The 14,407-nt window shown below is 41.7% G+C and overlaps 2 protein-coding genes across 3 annotated transcripts in view; both read left to right on the top strand.

Moving 5' to 3' along the window:
• Nucleotides 1-4,790, top strand: part of TAB2 (TGF-beta activated kinase 1 (MAP3K7) binding protein 2) — a 62,707-nt gene extending 57,917 nt beyond the window's left edge. For both annotated transcript variants that reach the window (XM_083829978.1, XM_083829979.1), the window contains 3 exons: nucleotides 422-515; nucleotides 1,408-1,488; nucleotides 2,751-4,790. In XM_083829978.1, the coding sequence (XP_083686104.1) occupies nucleotides 422-515; nucleotides 1,408-1,488; nucleotides 2,751-2,896 (321 nt within the window). In that variant the 3' untranslated portion in view covers nucleotides 2,897-4,790. The remainder of the gene's footprint in view (nucleotides 1-421; nucleotides 516-1,407; nucleotides 1,489-2,750) is intronic.
• Nucleotides 4,791-4,938: 148 nt separating this feature from the next.
• The window catches only part of LOC310896971 (uncharacterized protein), a 13,631-nt gene continuing 4,162 nt past the window's right edge, over nucleotides 4,939-14,407 (top strand). Inside the window, exons 1-3 of the mRNA XM_083829998.1 lie at nucleotides 4,939-8,877; nucleotides 9,284-9,339; nucleotides 13,695-13,777. Of these exons, the coding sequence (XP_083686124.1) occupies nucleotides 8,829-8,877; nucleotides 9,284-9,339; nucleotides 13,695-13,777 (188 nt within the window). The 5' untranslated portion in view covers nucleotides 4,939-8,828. The remainder of the gene's footprint in view (nucleotides 8,878-9,283; nucleotides 9,340-13,694; nucleotides 13,778-14,407) is intronic.

Below are 14,407 nucleotides of genomic sequence, written 5' to 3'. Positions count from 1 at the left end.
CAGTTCCAACTGTTTTGTGAGAGGTTGCTTTTGAAGGCAGTCACAAAAGGTTTCAGTCTACAACTGAATAGTCGTACTGCTTTTTGCACAGTATTTTTTTGTTCTTCATGCGTGTCCCAATCTCAAAGAAACTGATAAAGCTTTTAGTGCCAGAAGATCAGCCATTGATCTGGGGGACCACTGGCTCTGTTCTAACGACAATCTGGAGTTTTACAGTCAGCTCTGAAGTCTGATAAGAGAAGAGTTCAGTGGGTCTGAAAACTTTTTGTTGGGTTATGATTGGACTGGAACAAAGGTCATTGTAAGGGAAGGTTCTCTTATCTTCACTTCTAAAATAACTAAATGCTATCTACCTATGTGTGAATGATAACTGATGATAAAATGGGAGAACTTAGTCTAACAGGCAGATTTATTTTTTCAGCTGGAAGAAATGCAACAGTTAAGAAGTTGTAACAGACAGCTGCAGATAGACATAGATTGCCTAACCAAAGAGATTGATCTTTTTCAAGCAAGAGGTACAGTATGCTCTTAGTACATCGGCAACTGTAAATGTTGATTTTATGTTCTCCTTTCACTGTCTGCATGTATCAAAAGTGGGTGTTAAATTATGGGTGTACATACTGTTTGCAAAATCATCACGTTAGTTTGAGTGGAACCATGAAAGTAACTGTTTTAAGCCGTTTGTTTTTGTTGGCTTTATGATTCTCCTTAATCCCATGGTCATTCCTATCTCATACTTGGCTCAGAAGGGAGACTTGCAATACTGTTTATATAATAAATGCTGGAAAAAAATCTCTTTGGTCACTTGAATATGAGTGAAGAGGGGGAAGAAGTTTTTCTAAATAATATAGCCATATGTACATGTCCTTCTTTCCCATCTTCTGTTTCTGTCTTGTATTCAGCATCTCTAGTTAGCAACCAAAGTACTGTTGTAACTCTGTGCTCTCCTCTTTCAAATTTCAGATTCTATATCTGTGTTACAGCAAATTGGAGTTAGGAGTTCCTCCTAAGTATCGAATCCAAACCTGTATTATATACTACATAGCAGATCATACAGTTACAATTAAAAAAGTCTTAGCTGAACTAATAAAATGCTCTTAAATATTTAAGAGTGGGGAAGAAAGTCATATTTAAAGAGCTTGGTCAGTCAGCTAAGAAGAGCTGGGCAGTAGAAGTCAGGACTCCTGGATTTTGTTTCTGACTTCATTTTATATTGTGTATTTTAGGCAGTAAGTTTCTCTGTGTATTCTTGACACCACTAATATCTCATTCTGGTTTGCACTGACACCTTTATATAAAAGATAAGTGAATCATAGTACTGTCTCTTGGAATTACTGAAACAAATTGATATGCTTTCCTATCCAATTTTATTTTAAAAACTATTGCACATTCTTTTTTCATTTTTAGGACCACATTTTAATCCCAGTGCTATTCATAATTTTTATGATAATATTGGATTTCTTGGTCCGGTGCCACCAAAACCCAAAGGTACTGTATTGGTAAAATTTGGATTTAATGCTAAATATCTGAAATATCTGGTTTCCATCTAATACTAAGTTCTTTCTTGTGATTCTAACTTAAATGTTGATTGTGAAATAGATTACTTGTACAAGAGCACACAAATCTGCCAGCCTATCATAAAAGGAAATTAACTTTAGTTTTCTGTTACTAGTTGTTAGCATTTGCACTGACTCACAAATTTAAATGTCTAATAACTTGGTACTAGCCCTCTTGAAAACACAAAGCTAACTCTAACTGGTTTATAAGCCTCTAATGTCCCTTCTGTCCTTTCCTTCTTTTCTTAATAAAATCCTAATAAAATTCGTAACAAAATCATCAGTACTGCATCTTCATCCTTCATAAAATTTAATTTTCATTTTATCTTAAGTTTCGCTAAGTGTGATGCAGACTGTAGACTTAGACCAGAGTTATCACTCTCCACAAAATGAAAATAATTTTTTGCCATTGTGATATATATAGCATTGTACTTCCTGAGGGAGACTCTCTGTCATCTTGCAGAAGTTGCAATTGGATGATTGCTAATGAGGGGTTCTCCGGTTGAAATAATTGGCTAAAAGACTTTGCTGCAGTTGTATAAACAAGGAACCCTTAACTTCAGGAATCACTCTTCTCACTTTTCATCTTTTTCATCTCTTCACTTTTAATCTTTTCTCTTCTAAAATAGCTTAAGGTTGTTGTCTAACGTGCCACGGAAAAAGATGCACTTTTATGCTTGGGAGGATTGCTGTACAGCATGACAGAGCTGGGCTTTGATTTTTCTTTAGTGTATCTGGTTATCAGGTTTGGGGAAGAACTCTCAATATCCACTCTGGGGTTAAAATGTTAAATACATGAAAAGGTTGCAAAGCACTTATTTTCTATCATAAAAAATAATTTAGGCTTCTCTGTAGACTTCATACTTTGAAATCTTTTGCATGTTTCCTATGCTGATGAACTTGTAAATTTCATCTCATTTTCCTGCAACAGCTCTGAGCTGAAACCAGAAGGGAAGAAAACAGAGTGAAGGGATGGGAAACTTGCTTTTTGTAGTTTCACGTTGTGCCATTTGGCTGACTTACAATCAAGCTGTAGTCAAAGGGGTGGTAAAAAGCTGCCTCTGTCACTAGTAATAACTGTGCAGCTCTCAGAGGAACAAGATAGTTCTCAGTTACTGAGGAAAAATCATCTCAAAATTCTTTCCATGCTGTTCTTGGTTAGTAACTGCTTATCTTATCTCTTTCATGTCACAGATCAGAGGTCCATTGTGAAAACACCAAAGACTGTTCCAGACACAGATGAAGATGAGGGAGCTCAGTGGAGTTGTACTGCCTGTACTTTTTTAAATCACCCGGCCTTAAATCGTTGTGAACAGTGTGAAATGCCCAGGCATTTCTGAGCCGACAGGCCTGTTATCTTTTGTAAAACCACAGCAAACGTACAAGGAACTATCCAGTCATTGGGGGGGCAAAAAAAGCATATATGTGTAGGATTTTGTAAAATTGAAGGTGTGACGAGATGGTGTTTTGCTAATGTTAAATGTCAGCCCACAGAGTTAGTAATACCTCAGTGTTGTGTCACAGGCAGTTGAAACTCATCGGCTGAAAGGTAATCTGCTGAAAGACTCGGTTGCCAGCTGCCTAAACCATGTGCAGTATTACCAGTATCCCGGTAACACGCCGTGTTCAGTGCTTGGGTGTTGCCCATCCTCTTCTCTGCCCCGATGTCACTACTGAATTTTGACAGGGGAAAGGAACAGAGTGCTAGCGTTTTTTGTTTTCGGAGCTTTCAGTGAAACACTACATGCACAGAGGAAATCTAAAAGGAACAAGGTTTAACTATTTAAACTGTTTGCTGCCACATAGTGCCTTTGATAAAGGGAGGAATTTCACAAAACAGTGGTACTCTTTGCCTTGTCTTCCCTGAAAACATCTCTGTGAAGCCAGAAATCAGTACAATCACATCTAAAGATGAAAAGGAAAAACTGCATGCGTTGTCTGTACAATACACAGTGAAATACCCCAAAGCTTTTCCTACTGTACATAGCTCTAGAGCCTGCTTTAAGTGATTTCTTTTCTTCACCTTTATTATTTTCTTGTACTTCTGTATGTATAGTGTAATAGTCTTTTTGTTAACTTTTTTTTCCCTTTAAGTGATTAAGCACGATCATGTCCCTTTTTTTAAGCTTTTATCTGAGAGAAGCAATGCCTTAAAATAAGAGCATTAATAAGAAACTATGCACAAAATAGCTTTCCTCTGCTCATTCTGTACATTGCTCTTGTAAATGCTGATGATCTGTGAAGACCTGCAGATGCAGCGTGGTAAAAATGCAGGAAAAGTTGGAAGAGTTATGCATATAGTTCACTCTGTACACTGAGTTTTACGGTGGGTGACACAAGGTAGCATTTTGTCTGGCATGAGGAAACTTTTTAAACTAAGAAACTTTCAACCCACCAACAGATCAGCATCCGAGTTAAGCTTGCTTCATCTGCTGGGTATCTTGCAGACTCCTGAGGAGAGATTCGTTGGGGAAGTACACACAGTGCCAAAATCAACAGCAGCAGCATCATACAGCTTTGTTCAAGAACTTTAAATGCTTTCCTGTTTTGGCAGCCAGTTTCTAAACCCGACTTTGTGGTGAAGTCTCATATTTATAGAAAACAAGGATAGCAATATTTAGGACAACTGAAATAAAGGCTGGAAAAGAGAAATCAGACTTGAACACTGAAGCAACCTCAAGCATCTCTTTATGTTGATGATCTATTTTTTTAAGGAAAATACTCACGTGATCAGGAATGTATGTAACAGATCAAGGAAATGGAATTACAGTGCAGTGTGTATGAAAGACAGCACACAGGATCATGTAGCAGCACTTAGAGTGAGGCTGGAGGGAGTGCTAACAATGTAGCAAGAGACAAAGTAGACTGTCACCCACTGTAAACATTTGCCAGTGGACATTGTCATTAGGAATTTTACAAGTGATCTATGTGAATGCACAAAGGCCTTTGTTTTGAAGGCTTTGCATTTTTTTATGTGGGAAGAAAATGCCAATCCCAGGTAATTAGGCAGTAGACCCAAAGCACTTGCATTCAATGCATTTTGTTTATAAAATGAGGCCTTGTTTTTCAGCTTCATCTGCAGTTCTATGTGAAGATTGACAAATCAGTTTTTACCTGTTTATTAATAAAACCTAATTTGGATATCTTGAGTTGATGGTTTTGTGATTTAGCTGGGTAAACTGTCTTTGTAACAGATAAGTTATTTATAAAAATTAAAAAAAAATTATATTCTAATGTTTGTTTTTGTGATTTGTTTACTTATTCCATGCTGTGGAGTAACAGAAAAGTCAACAGAGCAATAAGTATTAGCAGTATTAAAAACAAGCTGATTTCTTATGACCACAGGTTTTATGTAAGCCTTTGATTTGTTGAATCTTGTATCTTGACTCCCATGTATTGTCCATTTTAATGGGGGCAGGAGGGATAATCCATACGCTTTAAGGGTATATGACTTTTAAAATATTTTTCTAATTCAGAATGAACAACCACTTTGTCCAAGGTAATATATGAAATACTTTGTGTATTAAGGATTGATATGCTTAAGCTGTATTTTGTTACAATGTATATTATAATAGATGTGGATGTGGAGTGTTCCTGGACATGTCTTTCCCACTTGGACCCTGTCTAGACAAATACTTGGTATATGGTACATGGGCTTTCCTGAGACACAGCGATGCTGTGCCAAAAACATTCATTAACATAAATTGATTAGCTGGATTGCCTTGATCCACCATGTGTAAAATAATGCTTGGAGCAAGGAGGGCAGTAATTTAAAAAACAAACGAACAAAACTCAAAACTCTAATCTTACCTGTGAGTGGAAAAAGCATGTTGGGAAATAGGTGAAAAGGAATTCTGCTCATCCTGCTAAATGCTTAACTGATTATTTCTCTGCACTTATCTTACTGCTTATTTTCTGGGAGGAAAATAAAAAGTCTGTTTACATTGGAACTCCAGCTAGCTCTGCTAGCCATCAGCACATTCGTATAAGAGTGTATCCAGCAGCATTTTCAGTACCTGATCCTGGGATAGAGGGACAAGAGAAATGACATCTCCAGTGTCTTCTATTCCACAGACTTACCTTCACCCTCAGGGGTTTGTGTGCTTTCTGTATTTCACGTTATGTATGCCATTAGCTCTTGCCTTAAACTGATAACACTATACAGACATATCAGTATTACATTTTTCAAGGGTAGGATTTTAAGGGTGTAAACCTTGAAGGCTGAAGTAGAACCAGATTTCACTGCTGAATTTTCCCCTTTTCCTCCTAGAAGGTAAATATGAAAGATTGGGTGCAGTGAGGTTAATCTTCATCTCACGAGCATCAGTAGTTCATTGTGGATACTGATTTAGGATTTTACATTTCTGTAATGTCTTTGGCAGGGATGTCTGTAATTGTGAAAACAAATAGATGAAATTCTTTAGCAGAAAGGAAGTAGACTTCTTGGCTTTTAGAGATGCTCCTGTTTATTTTTCGTGACTGAAATATTCATCATTTGGTCAAACTTCAAAATGAAGGCAACAAAACTGAGACTAAGAATGGTAACTGGGGTGCTGGTGCATGTCAGTTCTGTGGAACTGGTTTCAGTTCATGTTGCTAGCTTTCTAGGCAAGTTAGAAATGCATTTTTCTTCTGCAGTCACCAGTCAATAGAGCTATGTTGCCCAGGAGTGTGGTGATATTTCAGATTAATTGTGAGATTGGGTATCATCTGTCTCACCTAATGATTTTAAAACTGCATGACCAATATTTGTGCCTGTCTGTTTGTATTTGTTTTATTTTTGTGAATTTAAGAATCTATTTTTAATCTTGAAATACATACCTTCAATGTATATTGTAGATGCCCAGGGAGAATACATTTTCCATTTTAAGGGAAGTATCGTTATTAGTGCTGCATTTCTTGAATCAAATTCCTCTACTTTGTATGTACATTGGAGCCCGGATAAAAATTAAAGGAAGAGTTGATTAAAGATGTTGAACAGGCGTATTTAAAAAACAGATGTGTTTATGTATATAAAAATCTATTATCTGCCCTTTTCAGTATATATTAATTGATATTCCAGAATTGGAGTATTGCTAAAATCATGGCAGAAATTTTGCAGTACAGTTAATCAACAGGATCTTTAGTGACTCTTGTGAAGCCATGGTAACTCTTACTACATTTAGTTCTAATTTCAGATAAGCATGGTAAAGCTTTGACTTACTTATCTTTTATTGATTGTTCAAAAAATACCCTTCTGTGTAATGTGAACAGAAAACACAATATTAGTTTTAAATTTGATTCATTCTAGAAAGTATAATGATTGCAGTGCATTCCTTTATCCGACCCTGACTATGCTTGAGTAGGTTTTTTGTTCCTAGTTTTAAGGGACAGTCTTTGATTTTACGTAGTCCAATGTGCCTCATGAGGTCTATATTTTGTGCAAACTACTTAAAAATTACTGGAGAATGAGAGAACAGGAGTTAGTATTAAATGTTTGAGGGCTTCAGGCTCCATGATGAACTTAAGTGCTGTAGAAACATTTGGCAGTGATGATGAGCATCAAGAACAATGTGATCTGACTAAATTTCAGCCTTTTTTATTGTGATACAATTCTCAATGCTTTTTGTTTTTCTGTGATCAAACAATTCTGCATCAGTGATGTGCTTGTTACCTAGAGTTTCTCAGGTGCTACCACCTTAAGGGGCAGTGCTGGTAGAACTCACAGAAACGTTTGTTCCAGCTGGACTTCAGACATCTTAATTGCCAGCAGTGCAAGTGGGTACGCAAATGCGCAGTAATGAATCAAAATATGACAATCTCAGGCCAGTATAACAATGCTGCAGGCATAATCTTAGCTGAATATTCTTTCCAGAGTTCTATTCTCTTCATTGATTTTGGAGAAGACTGAGAGGGGATCTTATCAATGTATACAAGTACCTGAAGGGAGGGTGTTGAGGATGGGGACGGATTCTTTTCAGTGGCGCCCAGCGACGGGACAAGAGTCAGCAGGCACAAACTGAAACACAGGAGGTCCTGGCTGAATATGAGGAGACATTTCTTTACTGTAGGGGCAACAGAGCACTGGAACAGGCTGCCCAGAGAGGTGACATTTCCCTCTTTGGAGATAGTCAAAACCCGCCTGGATGCCATCCTGTGTAATGTGCTCTAGGTGATCCTACTTGGCAGGGGGGTTGGACCAGATGGACTCCAGAAGTCCCATCCAACTTCAACCATTCTGTGATCTTAAGTTGCAAGTATCAGCCTGTAGTCACCTGGAACTTTAAGCCAAAATGTTTGAGTTATATACATGGGTTTGAAATATGGGCATACTGGAAAGGGTCCAGCAGAGGGCCACAAGGATAATGAAGGGATTGGAGCACCTCTCCTATGAGGAAGGCTGAGAGAGCTGGGACTGCTCAGCCTGGAGAAGAGGAGGCTCAAGGGGGGATCTCTTCAGTGTATGTAAACACCTGAAGGGGGCATGCAAGAGGACAGAGTCAGGCTCTTTCTGTGGTGCCCAGACCCAAGACGGGGCAATGGGCACAAACTGGAGCACAAGAGGTTGGTTCCCGTTGAACATCAGGAAGCACTTCTTTACCGTGTGGGTGATGGAGTGATGGAACAGGTTGTCCAGAGAGGTTGTGGAGTCTCTCCCCTTGGAGATCTTCAGAAGATGCCTGGACATGGTGCTGGACAGCCTGTTCTGGGTGTCCCTGCTTAAGCAGGGGTTTGGGCCAGGTGGCCTCCAGAGGTTCCTGCCAACCTCAGCCAGTCTGCAGGTCTGTGTGATTCTGTTCAAACTGCATATTGTGTGCAGGTTCATTATAAATAATAATAAAACACTGCTATATTGCATGTGAGTGCAAACTTTGCAGGAGAAAAGTAGCGTATCAATTTGCATATGCTAACTGTACTACACAAATAAGCAATTTGAGATGCTTGTATAAACCTAGTCCTGTTTTTTTATGGATGTGTATTCTGTTAATGGTTTTATGTTCTGTGACTGTGTGCTGTTTTTCCACACTGTTTACAGGAGCATAGTGCCAATACAATTCTGATGTAGTTGATTTGGTAACAAATGGAGGAAATGTATATTGAGCATTTTAATATGTTTGTCTTAATATTGTCTTAATTGACACTCAGCAACCATATTCAGCTTGTGACTGATAAGATTTGCCTAAATTCAACTTTCTTTTACAATCGAGAGTCAGCTGAGAAAAGAGGTGATGGAGACATGGAGAAAAAGGAATAAGGAATCTTGTGTCCTTTGTTCTTCGTATGTGAAAACATATGTGGTGTTTGCACCCTGCTGCAAAGCACAAACTCGGATGTGGAAAGCGTAAGTCCAGAACCTCAGAGTTGAAAAGGCTGTAAATAATAATCAGGGAATATAGTGCACATAGCATACATATGTATGTACATGTAACATAGACTGTGAAGTCATTTTGTGTGCTTGGTCTGAAGTGGTGATACTTCAGAAGTCTGTTGGTACCAGTAAATGGATTTATCACATCATGGAGCCAGTCGTTTAGGAGGATTCGTTGTTTTCAAGGTGGTTGATTGAGCCGATTGATGTGTTAACACTCCTGGGCAAAATGACCACATATGTTTCGGGTAGAGATGTACAATATTTCTATTTCTTAGCGGACTTCTACAATACAATGCTAAGTAAGGTCAGCAGAAGAGAGGATGGTAAAGTTAGGGAACAGCAACATCAGAATATTCTATTTCTGTGTATTTTACAGGAAAGGATGGCCAGCTTGTCAGACCCACTTGTGAGGCAGCATTGTGCCCTGTCCAGGTAGGAGGTACCCAAAACCAGTTTAACACAAAACTCCTTACTGTTACCAAACAGACGTGCAGGTGTCCCTGTTACACATCTGCTATGACAGTAAAGTGTCCATCACACACTGGGGTTTCAAGTTCCCCATGTTTGGTGATGTGCCAAGGAAAGGTTCACAAGATCCTCCTAAAAACGGGTTAGTGGGCAGCGAGCCCCCAGAACGCCTCGTAGGGCTGGTAAGGAAGAGTGGCCTGCAGGCGAAATGGGGTACTCTGATCCTACAGGTTCAGAGGTTGGATGCTTCCTTAAAGTACATGCTTTATGGTCACAAAAGGAAGGCTGATGCGTCAGTAATCCTGGATTAGCTTTTTATGATCCTCCCACAATAGCAAACTTACAAATGTGTTGGTTTCTCATTAAGGTAGTAAGCCTAGAAGTGAGCTCTAAATGGAGATTAGTGACTATTGATCCCTTTTCCTGATGTGACAGGAAATGTGTGTCTTAAAGGATAAGAGGTTTAATGCTTGTTTGGGGTAAAAACTTGATCAGGAAAATTACCAGACTAAAAACTTCAAATAAGTAACTTTATAATGATTTTATGCTTATATTAATCTAAGATGGTAAGAAAAGCTTGTGTGGACAGAATGTCTCTAACCAGGAAGAAGAAGATACTACTTCGTTTACAAACGTTACTTCACTCATGGTAGCAACTCTGCATTTCTGTAAGTCTCTGGCGTTTGGGGTGGCACTTCTCTGGTTTCATTATTTTAATATTTGGTATATCTATCTGGGGTATAATGTAATTGGACAGATTTAAAAACAACAAAGAAACCCACGAACTCTCCTTAATTTATCATCTTCTCCAACATTCAACTTCTCATTTTTTCCTTTTGTTGTTTAGGGTTTGTGTGATTATTTTTGTTAGATGCATTTCCTGAGTGATTTGCTTACTCTTCTAGTATTGCAGCAGAGACTTACTGTCACCCAGTCTGGGAAGCTGCTGTTTGGAAAAAAAATGCAGAAGCAACTGGGCTGTGTTGTGCCCCTTCCCACCCCCTCAGCGCACTTTGGGGCTGGAGCTGACCGGGAGCTTGCGTGCCCTACTGGGTAGTCAAGAAAAAATGTGAAGTGCCCTGCGCAAGGCCTTTGGCCAAAACAGTTTGCTTAAAGGGACTTGTTCCTTGGAGAGGATGGACGTAGCAAATCGAGAAACCTCTAGGGCGAAGAACCTTCCACAGCAACTGAAGCAGCAACATGCATCTAGAGCTTCAAGAGCTTTATTTTCACTGAAGATTTGACACCGTTCTAGGATTTGTAGGGCTTGTGTGCTTTGTCTCATGTATAACCATGGTGGTTTTACTGAGGTGAAAAAGCACCACCTCCTCAAAGGAAAAGGGGGGGGGAAAATGCAATGAAAATTATCATGATGGGCAAGACAGAGCAGAGAGATTCATAAAACTGACTGCCTATTACTAACAAGCTAGAGAAATGAGAAACAAAGGAAAGAAACCCAAAAAGCCTTCACCTCTTCCACTTCCTTTCACCTTCCCCAGCTCCTGGAAGGGAATGGGGGCTGTGGTCAGTCCCTGATGCTTTGTCCCCGCCGCTCCCTCACGGTCCCTCCCTGCCCCTGCTCCCCGTGGGGTCCCTCCCACGGGATGCCGTCCTGCCCGAACTGAGCCTGCGGGGGCTGCCCACAGGCAGCAGCTCTTCAGGAACTGCTCCCACACGGCTCCGTACCACGGGGTCCATCCCCCAGGAGCAAACTGCTCCAGCACGGGTCCCCCACGGGCGGCAGCTCCCCCCAGACCCCCTGCTCCTGCGGGGGCTCCTCTCCACGGGCTGCAGCTCCGGCCCGGGGCCTGCTCCTGCGGGGGCTCTCCATGGGCCGCAGCCTCCTCCAGGCCACATCCACCTGCTCCACCGGGGGCTCCTCCACGGGCTGCAGCGTGGAGATCTGCTCCGTGTGGGACCCATGGGCTGCAGGGGGACAGCCTGCTCCTCCAGGGGCCTCTCCACAGGCCGCAGGGGAACTGCTGCTGTGTGCCTGGAGCACCTCCTGCCCTCCTGCTGCCCTGACCTTGGTGCCTGCGGGGCTGGTTTTCTCATGTTCTCACTCCTCTCTCTAAGCTGCTGTTGCGCAGTTTATTGCCCTCTCTTAAATCTGCTCTCAGAGAGGCACAAACAATATCATTTATTGGTTTGGCTCTGGGCTGCAGTGGATCCCTTTGGAGCTGGATGGAGCTGGCCCTTACCTAACATGGGGCAGCTTCTGGATTCTTCTCACAGAGGCCACCCCTGCAGCCCCCTGCTACCAAAACCTTGCCACAGAAACCCACTACAATAACCTGCAAAGACATCCTAAAAACATTGTTTTCTCCTAGTCCTTATGATGCAGGGGCTGTGTTTGCTGCTGGCTAAAGAAAGAGTCAAAACTTGGAGAAATAGTCAAAGGGGCACAGAAGATACAAAACAAAAATTGTAAAGATCCCTCAGGTGCCAGTTCCACCACAGCAGCCTGAGGCCAAGCATTTATCTCAGCCGTATTATTGAGTCACAGGTCCCCTTTCTAGAAGATACCCCTCTGGTGACTTGATGACTTTGCCCTGAGCAGTGTGCAAAATGTGAATCCGAGGCTTTGCTGCCCCCTATGCCCTCATTCTTCACTGTCCCTATCTTTGCCTCTCATCTTTTCAGCTTCCCTTTCTCCCCACTTCAGTGAGAGACTTGAACAGCCCCACAAGACAAGGTCACTGTGTTTTGCTGCAGTTACCCAGTATCCACAGTGAAGACCAGGGCTAAAGTGATGCAGCATCTTGCCTTCTCTCGTGAGATTTTTCCTTCCCTCTCCTTCGGGATCAGAAGTCAACTTTATATAAGACCTGAGTGAAGAAAATACTATCTTCTGACAGGCACCTGGCACAACTATGAAGCGATTGTCATGTGATACCTCTTCTGTCTGCAGGAGTCATTTGTTGGTAGCCCATTTCTACGAATTGCAATTCCTGCCGAAAGGCGGCTGTTGGGTGCCATCCTCAGGGAACGAGGCTAGAACCTGAAGGCTGGATGCAGGTCCGTGCTGTGCTGCAAACCTGCAGGGTGCTCTGGGGGGAGCTACCCGGGTTATCTGCCCCAGCTCCCCGTCTGACCGTTCTGCGGCTGCAGGATTCCCTTCCTCATTGTGCAGTCTTTCTGAAGCCATTCCCCTGAGACCAGGGAAGCACTTGGAGGCAGATACCTCTTCCGATGTCTTTTATGTTCATCAGATCTTTAAGGGGGTCATCCGTGTTCCTGAACGTTAAGGTTTTCAAGAAGTGGAGCTGTGCGTTCACTTGATTTCTAATTGCAGCCAAGATAGCTGCCAGGCATAGCTGTGCCGTGTGACGTGCTCGCAGGTGACGCAGTGCTGTTACCTCCTTCCCACCTTGAGATCCCAGCTGTGTTCAATGCGGATGTAAGGTAAGTAACGTGCAAAAGTACATCTTGCATCAGTTTCAATGAAACGCGTATCCTCCTCCTGATTTATTACTTCATGTTGTTGTTCACTGTCTTTTATTTATTTGATAATCTCCTGCCTTTTCATCCTGTTCTCTTCCTGGACCAATACCTGCATCCTGCTATCAGGATTGAACCTGTTGATCACTAATCGCGTTCAGTGCTCTAGCTAAAACTTGAACCAGGATCCAGATTGCTCTTGAACATCTGTCTGTCATCCCAGGGAGACCGTGCTTTTTTTCTTTTTATTGAAAACATTTTTGTTAGTTCTCAAACTGCCTCGGTAGGTGGTAGGCTGCTATGCGATGATTTCAACTTATTAAATATCTCTCAATTTCACATGTGAAACTCATAAGGCTTTAAGACAAAATGCATTAGTAATGCTTTGGAGCAGGGATTCCATCACCCCAGCTGGAAGTGTCCTCATTACTAGCTTGCAGAGTTGTGCTTCGTGATACTTCTGTTCTCTGCGGAGCTATTAATCCTGTGTTTTGGCATCGGAATGGCACACCCTCTCTAGGGGTGACAGGCAATGCTGAGATTAGTGATTCTCTATAGTTTGGTCACAGCTGCTGCTTTCTAACTAGTGCAGAAGGGCTTTTAATTCTCAGACCAAAAGGAAGGTGTTAGCAAGTGTTGAATTTTATATGTATATGTATGTATATATACAAACATATATAAAATAAAAATTTATAAATTATACAAATGACTTTTATCTTATTTTATTTAAAACATATATACATATATATTATTTTCTGAATTTTAATTGTGTGTCTTCAGCCAGATCTCAGAAAGGTGACATAGTTCATTTTACAACACGGTTGGATTCTGCTGTTACTTCCATAGCCTAATTCTTTTTTTTTCTTCTCTTTTTTTAGAGAGCAAAAGCATTTCTCTGCATACCTACAAAAGGCCAAGGAGTAAAACACCCCAGGGAAGAAGTTGTGGATAAAAGCCTGAGGTAGGTGGCATTAATCTGCTTGCTCAGAGGCTTGTTTTGGCCGTTGTCAGTCATCTGTCAGCAACTCCTGTGTGATCGCTCATGTTGAAAGGAGCTAGTTTCCTGGGGCATTCCCTGCCCTCGAGCCCTGCTGCATCGCACTTAGCTACAGAAGTAGCTCCATCCCTGCATTCAGGGCCAGCCTGCAGGGACCATGGCTGTGGTTGGCGTGCTGCCTCCCGTGCGGATGACCCACTTTGGACATTGCTTGCTGGAGAGCAGCGCTTCCAGACCAGGCAGCTGCAGCAACCTTGGGGTGTTGAAGCTAAGGCCCTGTGCAGCCTGGGCTGGGCGTCCCTTGGGGTCTGCGTCAGTGCGATGCAGCTTGACTTTGTGCAGAGCATGTAGACATCCAAACGTCACCTGAGTACTCCGAAAGACTTGCTATGGGAGCTCCCTGGTGGATCTGTGTGGCGTGGGATTTCATACCCTGTATAGCCGAGTGGTTCCTCAACCAATTTTTTTAAGAAATCAGTTATAATTGAGGCATTGTTTTTGAATTCCTCTTGCGGTTTCTGCTTGCCCTGCGGCGATCTCTCAAGAGGAAGTTTACTAAAAATACCGAAGCATAAGAGTTCCCCGTTCGACAGA

Source organism: Anser anser (genome assembly GCF_964211835.1).
Source record: "Anser anser genome assembly, chromosome: 3".
NCBI lineage: Eukaryota > Metazoa > Chordata > Aves > Anseriformes > Anatidae > Anser > Anser anser.
This window is presented reverse-complemented; position numbering and strand designations above follow the sequence as displayed.